The sequence below is a fragment of the Patella vulgata genome, chromosome 8, assembly GCF_932274485.2.
Source record: "Patella vulgata chromosome 8, xgPatVulg1.2, whole genome shotgun sequence".
NCBI lineage: Eukaryota > Metazoa > Mollusca > Gastropoda > Patellidae > Patella > Patella vulgata.
In genome coordinates, this window is record NC_065886.2 from 50,812,151 (window position 1) to 50,824,267 (window position 12,117).

The following is a 12,117-nucleotide window of genomic DNA, read 5'->3' on the forward strand; positions in this document are numbered from 1 at the left end:
CATTGAGTCAACTGGTTGTACGTCACAAGGAGTAGGGTTGCCTGTCCAACCTTGTGGGTTTTCTCAGGGTCCTCAAGTTTCCTCCTATAGCTAATGACCCCAACTTTCCTGTTGGTGGGCAGTTTCAGGGATCTTACATTACTTTCTCGTTACTAAACATTCTAATACTTAATAAACAATCTTTTGTTTCAGGGTGGTTATTTTTCTCAAGTAAGAAATACCAAGAAATCGTCAACAAGATTAAAAGATACTTTATTAGAACATGATTTAGCGTTATCATTATGTATTCTAATGGCTCAGCAAAGAGATAGTGTTATTTATCATGAAGATCAAAATAGACATCTTAAACTAGTTGGAAAATTATATGATCAGGTAATCATTGTTCGTTATTACTGCTTCTAATAAATTCATTTTCCAGTACTAGCAAATTCTACATACCACATCAGTTGTGGAGGTTTGTCAGATGATGTATAGAACATTCCACATTTTAATGATTGTATTTTGCTTTTAAAAGTGGGTAACCCAATTAACAGTACCAATTTAGTCCCTTTTCTTCCTTTAACGTAGTCAGTCGTGCAGGACGGAGGACCTGACAAGGACAGCTGTCTAGTCGTTCGGATGGGAGAAAAAACCAAGGTTCCCATGTGTACATTGACATGCACGTAAAAGATCCCTTGGCAGTTAGAATTCAATATAAGAGTAGGCCATATAGCCGCTGCCCGAACAAATTTTTCATCATAGTACACTGTATGACGTATGCCTGTCTTCATTAGCCCATTCGGTGCAGACCAGTTGGATGTTAAACCCCATTTCATTTCATTTCCTTTAACATAAGTGCAATACTGCAAAAACTGATACGGTTGATTGTTGTAATGTCAGAATCCAAACATAATTCCCTTTGACATAGCCCAATTTGATATAGAATTTACGACAATTTGACAGAATGATGGTTTCAGGATCTTGTAAACGCGCCACAGATCAATTCTCTCAAACACAAAATCTCTAATTTTAACAGAATTGAAATGTTGAATATCACAATTTCATAGTTCAGACATGGAGTATAAAATGGGTTTTATTTCTCACCAGCGCATCCAATCAAATTAAATTTTGTCAGTATGTGTTAATCCAAGCTATTATATATTATCTGTTTTATTTCAGTGTCAAGATACACTCTGTCAGTTTGGTACATTTCTATCCATGCAGTTGAGTACAGAAGAATTTGTGAAACGATTACCTTCCATAGATGTTTTAGTTTCTGAATATCACGTACCACCAGATGCTGCCTTTTTCCTTACCAGACCTCAATATACACATTTAATCAGCGTAAGTTATTTGATAAACTTTTAATTCAACCTCTAGATACACTTTCAATTTTAGTTATTACACTTCAGTAAACACATTTTATCAGTGCAAGTTATTACACTTCAGTAAACACATTTTATCATAGTTATAGTTATTACACTTAGTAAACACATTCTGTTATTGTTATAGTTATTACACTTTAGTAAACACATTTTATCAGTGCAAGTTATTACACTTCAGTTTTAGTTATTACACTTCATTAAACACATTTTATCAGGTTATTACACTTCAGTAAACACATTTTATCAGTGTAAGTTATTGCACTTCAGTAAACACATTTTATCGGTGCAAGTTATTGCACTTCAGTTTTAGTTATAACACTTCAGTAAACACATTTTATCAGGTTATTACACTTCAGTAAACACATTTTATCAGTGTAAGTTATTACACTTCAGTAAACACATTTTATCGGTGCAAGTTATTACACTTCAGTAAACACATTTTATCAGTGTAAATGATTACACTTCAGTAAACACATTTTATCAGTGTAAATGATTACATTGATACTAATAAATTACACCTATCATATAAACATTTAAGCCATGTAAAAGTTACTGCATCCTAGTATACACAATTTATCAGTAGATATTAGCTAGTCCTACAAAAAAATAAATAATAGAAATAGACCAACTACTGTTCCCTGTTGTAGTTTATATTTTGTGTATTTTGTAACTTGATAGGTTCGCTATGAAGAACTCAGGAAGATAGATAAATCGAATAAGACAACTAGTCAGAACAAGGTAATAAAAATACATTTTTATACGCCCACATTTTCGTGTGAGAAACTTCCAATCAATAGAAACAGGTAATAGAAACCAATTACAGAAGGTTTGATGGGATCAGTTTTGACTGTCAGAATGATGCATTTGATATTCCGATCAGATGATATACAATAATTAATAGAATACAATATCAAAAAACCATCGTTTTATCAATGTTTTGTTAGTAAAAATGCTAACTTCTTCATGGATGAAGAACTAAATACAAAATGACTGAAAGTCAGTTATGACATCACTGCCAGGGTTATTACCCCTGATCTTGTGGATGCTCTATTGTAGGGGTATCAAACATAAGGCCCGAAGGCCACATCTGATCCACCAAGGGTTTAAATGTGGCCGTGGAACAAAATTCAACCAACTGAAGTGTCGATAATTTTAGGAACTAGCGATGGAAATCATTTATTATTCTCCGGTTTCAATAAAACTCTGACTTCGGTACTGTATGTCATAGATATCTAAGTTGTATGTAATACAAGAGAACATGTTGTTTTCAATATTATATCTTGGCAATTAGGAAATCAGTCTAAACATTTCCCTGTCAAGGATGTTTGGCTTTGTTTTGAGAATTCAGTAAAGTTCAAGGACGTTTGTCTTTGTTTTTAGAATTTTTGTATATCTCCGGCCAACTTGATGTAAAATTTTAGTTCATGTGGTCCCTGAATTAAAATGCGTTTGACACTCCTGGTGTGTAGGCTAAAGTTGATATCCGTTTAATGGATTATTTCAGACACAGAGATATATAGAAGCTGCAGAAGAAGTTATGAAACCTGCTGTAGATACTGTTAGACAGATCTATGAACAGAAAATATGGGATGATCTCAGGTAAATATAACATGAACTTTGTGCATAAATGCAAGGAAATGAAAAAGGGTTTAATGTCCTACTGTTCTGCTCCAACTGGGCTAATGAAGACGGACATAGGCCATACATTGTGCTATGAGGGAAATTTTTGCCCAGGCAGCGGCACTATGGCCTACTCTTATATCGAATTCCAACTGCCAAGGGATCTTTTAAGTGCACGCTACTATACACACGTGACCTCTGTTTTTCGTCCCATCCAAACGACTAGCCAAATTTCCTCGTCAGGCCCTCCATCCTGCACCACTGACAAGGGGAAACCACATCCGAAAATCACGATAAACTTTCTCGGCCATTGCAGGGATCAAACACGTTACCTCCAGGCTAGTGAGCCAGCGTCTTACCCAATTTATGCAGGAAAGTGTGTCAAATTATGATTTAATACTGCTGTCAGCTGTAGGAATTTTATTATTATAGATCTATATATAGCCCTTTTCATAAAATGTTCAATAGCGGTCTACAATTTGAAGATTGAGTAGGCCAAAACGGTCAAAATGGTCAAAGTTTCCCACTCGCATACAGAAATATCAAAAAATAAAAATTACCACAACATATTAAATATAATAACAATCTGATTAAAATACAGATCTATATTTCGTTTCCTTTCTTTTGATGGCCTCTAGAAGGATACCCACAGTTCCGTGCATTGATCGCCAAGAGGTCGCTGTAACAGACCGTTTCATTGGCTAATCCCTCACATCATCCAGAACGTAGGTTATATAACAACTCTTCCAGATCTTAGTGTAGTAAAGAAAAGTAAAAACAAAATGAAATAGGATCTGTGTTTTAATCTGATTGATATAATAAGGAATCATTTTAACAAATCTAATCTGTTTATTTTCAGTCCACAATTCTATGCAACTTTCTGGTCACTTTCCATGTATGATCTGTTCACTCCTAAACAAGCCTATGAAAAACAAACTGCCGCACTGAATAGTCAGATAGCTGCTATTGAAGATAATAGAGACATGGTAAGATAAACTTATACATTTCAAGACATTAATTGATAAAAAAAAAACTTCTGTTGAAAAAAAAGGGCTACAGAAGATTTAGAGGCTGTTTCTTAATTAGTACTTGCTGATATCTCGGTTTTTCTATATAAAACTATCCCAGAAATAAAAACCGTCCAAAATATATCACGGTTTAGATTTTTCTGGGTGATATTTAGCATAAATATTGAAACAAGGGTCAACATTATTATTAAAAAATTAAGCATAAATACACTGTACTGTATTTATACTTAATTTTTGAATAATGTTGATTATAAAGTGTCAAGTAATTTGTTGTAGATTAGATAGTAAATGAGATTGCAGAGTTGAAAGAAAGAAGTTCACTGTTTAAAATAAATCTGATATCTATTTCTAGCCTCATAGTAAGAAGAAGAAAGAAAAAGAAAGATGTCAGAATTTAATCGAGAAATTAAAAGAAGAGGAGAAACGTCAGAATGATCATACATCAAGAGTTTTAGCAAGATTAAAGAAATCTAAGGATCAGTGGTTCCTATCACGTGAGTTCCCTTATTCTTCAATATTCATATTAATTTATTCTCAATGTCTATATCACATTTTGCTTATAAATCTTGTTTTTGATACATACTTGAATCTTGCAATTCTGATTATAACAAGCACAGCACATCAATTAAATTCTGTCAATTTTTCTGGGTTTTTTTTTAAAAAAACATCCCAATTTTTATAGACTATTTTTTTTAACAGTAAATATTTTCCATCCTCTAGAGTGTTTTCATTACCTATTTAGAAAGCATTGCACTTTGTTTGTCAATGTGATTTTTTAGATGAAAATTTTCCAATAATCTTTGATTGTGTTTTTTAACAGGTGTAACAAAGAATGAAGCTGTAACACATTTTCTACAGTTATGTGTGTTTCCTCGATGTATATTTACTGCCAGTGATGCTGTTTATTGTTCAAAGTTTATACATGTTTTACATCAACTGAAAACACCCAACTTTTCAACCCTTATCTGTTATGATAGGGTAAGTACTCACAGTATTTATTATTTCTTTTAAACTTTATGGTATGAAGTTTATTTCTTTTAAACTTTATGGTATGAAAGCAAATTGGAATTTTTATTGACATGGAATTAGTAAAGAATTTCGTAGAATTATGTCCATGTTAAAACTTCTGTTTGACCACATTCCACATACCTTATATTCTGCGCAAGATCGTCTGTGGATCATTGGAAGAGCCATGAAACATAACACTGAAACACACTTCTGCCAATACAGTTAAGATTTTGCTTTTTAAATTCCGTCTATATAATTCATTCATGTGGGAATGTGGTCATACAGTACCAGCATTCCACTATGGAAGTTGTAAAAGGGTCTCTGGAATAAGTAAGCATATCGTGCATTGGGCATAGAAGCCACGGTGGGTAAGACGCTGGCTCGCTAGCCTGGAGGTCGCGTATTTGATCCCCACATTGGCCGAGAAAGTTTATTACGATTTTCCAACATGGTTTTCCCTTGTCAGTGATGCAGGAAGGAGGGCCTGACAAGGACAGCTGTCTAGTCGTTCGGATGGGGTGAAAGACCAAGGTCCCGTGTATACATTGGCTTGCTCGTAAAAGATCCCTTGGCAGTTGGAATTCGATATAAGAGTAGGCCATAGTACCACTGCCCGGGAAAAATTTCCCTCATAGCACACTGTATGGTGTATGCCTGTCTTCATTTACCCAGTGGGAGTAGAACGTTAAACCCCATTTCATTTTCATTTCATTTCATTGCATTGGGCATGATATCTATCATTATCTTACATCTAACATTTAATTTGAATGGTTGTTATTCTAATAGGTATATAGAGAGGTCCCTAAAGATAACTTGATAATAAGTTTTATTATCTCATCTCTATTTGTAGATATTTTGTGATATTACATATTGTGTAACAAGTTGTACAGAAAATGAAGCACATCGTTACGGCAGATTTCTGTGTACAACTTTAGACACTGTGATGAAATGGCATAGTGATAAAACATCTTATGAAAAGGTGAGAATTATACCAGAGCATTTTAAAATATTCAATTAATAAAAGTCGACATTCTATTATCAAATTCTGTTTGAGATCCTATAATTCACCATGAAGAAGGAAGGACATTGTCTCTTCAACAGTAAGTTTGTAACCAGATATACTGTAAAATTGGTTGAATTTATGCAACACATAGTCTTATCTTTACATTAATATCCAACTGTGTGTTGTTTAGTAATAACAGACAGCTTTATGTATAACATTCACTAGGTTAATTAACAGTAGCGTTTCAATGAGGTTATTACTTGATAACGGTGCGAGTATACTCATTGTTATCTAGTGAATGTTATCCATAACGCTGTTTGTTATTGTATACAGGAATGTGTTATTATGTATATGTACAGGAATGTGTTATTATGTATATGTACAGGAATGTTTATATGTATAATTATGTTTTTATAAAGGAATGTGCCACATATCCAGGTTTTGTAACAGTATTTAGAAAGGGTACAGACAGCAGTAATAAAGCTGATCAGTTAGATTTTGAGAACTACAGACATGTTTGTCACAAGTGGCATTTCCGAATAACTAAGGTAAGTAATCCAATAAATAATATCTTTAAGTAACGAAAACTGTATCATTGACATCATTAATGTAGATATTTTAACTTAAGAGCAAAATGTTCTTGTTGCTTTGGGTTTTCTCCTGGTCCTCTGGTTTCCCCTCACTGCCATACGAATTATTGAAATAAAATTGAACCATGTTAGTCCTGAAATGATCTAGTTTGTGTCCATTAAACTCTCTCTCTCTCTCTGTCTCTCTCTCTGTCTCTCTCTCTCTCTCTCTGTCTCTCTCTCTCTCTCTCTCTCTCTCTCTCTCTCTCTGTTAATTAGCTATATATACACTATTATTGCTGATAATTTGATGCGGGGGCTGGGGGAGAGAAATGAGGTTTAACGTCCACTCGACACAACTAGGTCATTTCGGGACTAACATATGGTTTAATTTTATTTCAATAATTTGCTTGCGCATAGGGGTCTTTAGCAGTGGGAGGAAACCGGAATAATTTGATGCACATTGTCTTATAAACATTATACTATTTTCTTTTTCAGTCAATGGTTTCTAGCCTGGAATCTGGAAATTATATACAAATTAGAAACTCACTCATTGTACTCACAAGAGTAAGTATTATTAATATTGTTTTATAGAAATATATACATGTGTAATAAATATAAAATATACTTCAAAATGTTTTGATTTTTTTCTTATGAATTTTTATTGTTAAATTTTGTAGATTTTACCCCACTACCCTAGAATATTACAGTTCTGTCAAGCTTTAGAGAGACGTGTTGATAGACTTGGTAAAGAAGAAAAAGAAAAGCGACCAGATTTATATGCTCTAGCCCTGGGGTATGTTAGTTTTTATCTTGTCACCTATCTTACAAAACAAAATGTTTGGTAATAGTATATGTATTGAGCAATCTGTTTCTTGGTAAAATGGTACCAATTGCTTGCATATAAGTTAAACAGTCAAAACTTCAGAAATTAACATTTACTAGAAATAAAAATTTTAAAAATAACTTTTAGCATTTTTATCTTGTTATTCATCTAAAGTTTGAAATGTTGATATTTCTGTTGTTTTGCTACAGTAGATCATGTAAGTAAAGTATTTTGTTATATAATATTATTTAAATTATGTGTTTATAGATATGCTGGTCAATTGAAGAATAAGAAATCTACATGGATACCAGAACATGAATTCCATATCAAAGATAAGGAGGCTGTAAGTAGACGTAGTATGAATTTTAATATTGTCTCTAAAAGATATGGGCGGGGTTTGGATGGCCGAATGGTTAGCGCATGCGCGTCGTTTCAAAAGGTATGTCTTTGAGTTACCAGGTATGATTTCGATTCTCCGGTTGTATGTGACGAGGAGTAGGGTTGCTTGTCCAATCTCACGGGTTTTCTCCGGATCTTCCAGTTTTTTCCCACAGTTAAAGACCCTACGTGCAAGCGAATTATTGAAATAAAATTCAACCATATGTAAGTCCCAAAATGACCTAGTTTGAGACAAGTGTACGTTAAACACCATTTCTCTCTCTCTCCACATAAAATACATGTATACTCTATTGACATCAATACTACATGAATTGAAATAATTTAACTTTTATCATTGCTACAGCCAAAATCTAAGATATCAAGTAATGGTGTTTCAAAATCTGATGTTAAAAATGGTGTAAAGAATTCATCCAAGACATCAGATGTAGATGGTATGTATAAGCATCATTATTTTATTATTCTCATTTACTTATTTTACATGGCAGTCTTAGAAATATATAATTTAACATATCAGTTTTATTGATAGAGGGGAGCCATGATGGCTAATTTGGTAAGAGCTGGCTTGCTATAGCCTAGCCTGGAGGTCGGGTGTTTGATCCCTACATTGGTCGAGAAAGTTCATCGGGATTTTCTGACGTGGTTTCCCCTTGTCAGTGATGCAGGATGGAGGCCCTGACAAGGACAGCTGTCTAATCTTTCGGATGGGACGAAAAACCAAGGTCCCGTGTATACATTGCAATGCACGTAAAAGATCTCTTGGCAGTTAGAATAAGATACAAGAGTAGGCCATAGTGCCACTGCCCGAACAAAATTTCCTTCGGAGCACACTGTATGGCGTCTTCATTAGCGAAGTCGGAGCAGAACAGTAGGACGTTAAACCCAATGTCATTTCACTTTTAGTGATAGACAATTGGGAGTTGTGGGAGTATGGGAAAATTTATTCAAGATATAGATGTCATGTGATATGTCATTTAATTCAGGTGAAAAAGGAAAAGAAAATAAGGAGGTTAGAGAAAAGGTAGATAAGTCTAATGATAAGAAAGTGAAACTTGATAAACCATCTGAGAAACGTGAAAAGAAAATAAAGGATGAAAGAGAAACAAAAACATCATCAGATGGATTAGTTGAATCAAGGTAAATATCACAGGTTCTGTTCGATTAAAATACAGATCTATATTTCCATTTGTTTTTTTTATTCTTTCGCTTGCCATTACTACATGAAGATCTGACCGGTTGTAGTGGAAGGCTCGCGTCAGTGGTCATATGACCCTATGACATTAAACATTTGATTGACCAGTCAGCGTTGATGTTTTTAGTGGGTTTCCCACAGTTCCGTGCATCGCATGCCAAGAACTAGCCTTTACAGACCGTTTCATTGGCTAATCTCTCACATCAACCAGAATGTGGGTTATATAACACCTCTTCCAGATCCTAGTGTAGTTTAGACTTGTAAAACGAAATTTTGAACTATAAAAAACGAAACGAAATAGGATCCATGTTTTAATCAGATTGATAAATTCTTATGTTTAATTCAAAATCTTTGAAGATGCGTATGTTTATTGAATTAAAAATTATTACAATGGGTCATGGTTTCATAGCAGTTGCTCTATGTGCAGAACAGAGTGGAGGGCTATTTTGGTTTGACAGCACCGTTTTTGCCTTCTGTTCATTGAATTCCAACTGTGAAGAATTCTACGTCAATGTGTACATAGATGGACCTTAGTTTTTCGTATAATTCGAAAAAAAATACTAAGAACCCCTTAATGGTCATCCTCTCTGGTATCACCCCTGATAAGTGGGAACATTCTACATTATAGAACCACTTTCATGTTATTTAATTTGTATTTTTATGATTTTAGAACCACTTTTACGTTATTTAATTTGTATTTTTTATAATTTTAGAACCACTGTATTTTTTATGATTTTAGAACCACTGTATTTTTTATGATTTTAGTGCCAAATCTAGAGATCGCTCACCTAAAGAGAAATCCGACGGGAACAAAGAGAGCAAGAGCAAAGAGGATAAAATATCCAAGGATGAGGCTAAAAAGAAAGAGATGAGAAGGGAAGAGAAGGCCAAGTTAAAAGAAGAGAAGCGACGTGAAAAGGAAGAGAGGAGAGAAGAAAGACGTGAAGAAAGAAAACGTAGAAGTGCTAGTAGAGAACGGGAGAAGGGTGTAGAGGAAAGATCGTCCAGTGTTCAGTCTAATGGTAGTCATGGATCTCATCGTAGAAGTGCTTCACCTAGACATGCTGAGGAAAGAGGTAAATAAATGAAAGCTGATGGGAGATTTTGTGCTCACAGTTTCAGAGCTAAAACGATTTCATTAACGAAATGAAGAGTACAGTAGAATCTGCATTAAGCAGCCACCCAAGGGAATTTTCACAACTGACCGCTTAACGGGAGTGGCCTCTTAATAAAATCTCGTTGCTTTTTGTGCTGACATAAATTAAATATTACGCTTGGATGCATTGGAAGCGGTAAATTTGTCTGTCGCTGAATCTTGCGCCGAACGAAAATTCTTTACTCAAATCTCGGACATAACTTCTGTAAACTTGTCATTTTGTACCAACCTTCGATACTACTGTGATGCATTCGATAATATTTATCCATTTTTGTAAAGAAAATCGATGAATTCATTTTATTTTATCAAAAAAGCACATGAACAAACAAACATCGCTAATTTTATCACCTATTTACAGGGGGTGTAACTCTGTATCTAATATTATAGGAGGCGCTAAGAGAGATACTAGATGATCGTGACAAAACTCGGTACTTTTATTTTATTCAATCAGCATCAAATAATGTGTTGTTACGCGTGAAAACAATGATCAGGTTAGTCGTTTAATAAAACAAAAGATTAATTAACAGATAATCCCGGGTTGATTGTTATTTTTACATTTCTTTTTACCTGATCAGTGGGGGTCCAGTTAATTAACTACTACTCACGGGATTAGCGGGGGTGTTACAAAGAACGACAAAATGGTATCATTCAACAATGGCCGTTGAATGGGCGATGTTTTGTTGAATTTATTAGTAAAATAGTGACCGCTGGCCGCGTTAGAGGAGTGACCGTTGAATAAAGAGATGAAACAACAGAATTTCTACGGGGGGAATTTATCGTGACCGCTTACAAGGAGATGTCGCTGAATAGGAGTGGCTGCTCATACAGATTCTACTGTATTTACAAGCCTGGAAATAAGGCGCCTGTCACAGATCATGTCAGGCACAGATTCAGGCTTTGTCAGGCACTAAACCTCTGGTGCCTGTCATTTTGTCTGGCCTTGATTTGTCTTTTTTATTGATATTATTAATACATGTCTGGCAATAAGTTGAAAATGTCAGGTACTATTTCATTAGTGCCTGACATTTTGTCAGGTACATCTAAACCGTTATTTCCAGGCCTGAGTATTTGAAATTTTTACTTTGATTCTGATAGTTATTGCATCAATCCACAAAATATTGAGACAATTTCTTATTATTGAAATAAAATTGAACCATATGTTAGTCCTGAAGTGACCTAGTTTGTGTCGAGTGGACGTTAAACCCCATTTCTCTCTCTTATTTATGGTTAAGCAGACTTCCTATTTCAATTTTTCGGCGTGGTTCTCCCTTGTCAGTGATGCAGGACGGAGGGGCTGACAAGGAAAGCTGTCTAGTCGTTCGGATGGGACGAAAAACCAAGGTCCCGTGTACACATTGGCGTGCACGTAAAAGATCCCTTGGCAGTTGGAATTCGATATAAGAGTAGGCCGTATTGCCGCTGTCCGGGCAAAATTTCCCTCATAGCACACTGTATGGCGTATGCCCGTCTTCATTAGCCCAAGTTAGGAGCAGAACAGTAGGACGTTAAACCCCATTTCATTTCATTTCATTTCCTATTTCAATTGTTTTCTTCCGCAGACGTGAAGAGAAGAAAAGTGGATCTGGATAAATCTGGTTCTAAGGTTAGTATTGATTTGGAGATTAAATCCAATAATACAGTGCCGGTAATGGTAGAAATTCAACAACAGTAATAACCATGGTAACTGAACAACCAATCGAATGGTCTAGAATGGAAGAAGATACTGGTGTTGTGTATGTGTGTCTATGAGGCATTTTGTTGTAATTTATGTGGTTAAGATCATTTCTGCTGGAAGGGTATAAAATTTGTTCTGCCTGATTCAGAAGCTTTTGATCAAGTTTCCTAAAAGCAGCAGATACCATCATCCTAATCAGTGTTGGTTGTGGGTCATTTTCACAATATTTTTTTCTGCAAAAGGTGTATTCTTTGGACTCCTTATTTAGGTTGATCAGGTT

General features: G+C 34.9%; 1 protein-coding gene across 6 annotated transcripts in view; it reads left to right on the forward strand.

Annotated features, from left to right (window-relative positions):
- LOC126830509 (THO complex subunit 2) overlaps nucleotides 1-12,117 on the forward strand; it is a 40,908-nt gene that overhangs the window by 12,528 nt on the left and 16,263 nt on the right. For 5 of the 6 annotated variants that reach the window (XM_050560897.1, XM_050560898.1, XM_050560899.1 and 2 more), the window contains 16 exons: nucleotides 193-372; nucleotides 1,159-1,323; nucleotides 2,043-2,102; nucleotides 2,869-2,963; nucleotides 3,844-3,970; nucleotides 4,365-4,506; nucleotides 4,833-4,990; nucleotides 5,871-5,999; nucleotides 6,443-6,571; nucleotides 7,091-7,159; nucleotides 7,273-7,388; nucleotides 7,686-7,761; nucleotides 8,161-8,248; nucleotides 8,798-8,951; nucleotides 9,772-10,082; nucleotides 11,722-11,765. In XM_050560897.1, the coding sequence (XP_050416854.1) occupies nucleotides 193-372; nucleotides 1,159-1,323; nucleotides 2,043-2,102; nucleotides 2,869-2,963; nucleotides 3,844-3,970; nucleotides 4,365-4,506; nucleotides 4,833-4,990; nucleotides 5,871-5,999; nucleotides 6,443-6,571; nucleotides 7,091-7,159; nucleotides 7,273-7,388; nucleotides 7,686-7,761; nucleotides 8,161-8,248; nucleotides 8,798-8,951; nucleotides 9,772-10,082; nucleotides 11,722-11,765 (2,043 nt within the window). Of the gene's footprint in view, nucleotides 1-192; nucleotides 373-1,158; nucleotides 1,324-2,042; nucleotides 2,103-2,868; nucleotides 2,964-3,843; nucleotides 3,971-4,364; nucleotides 4,507-4,832; nucleotides 4,991-5,870; nucleotides 6,000-6,442; nucleotides 6,572-7,090; nucleotides 7,160-7,272; nucleotides 7,389-7,685; nucleotides 7,762-8,160; nucleotides 8,249-8,797; nucleotides 8,952-9,771; nucleotides 10,091-11,721; nucleotides 11,766-12,117 lie in introns of those variants that run through there. The other variant, XM_050560902.1, reaches the window with a different exon arrangement.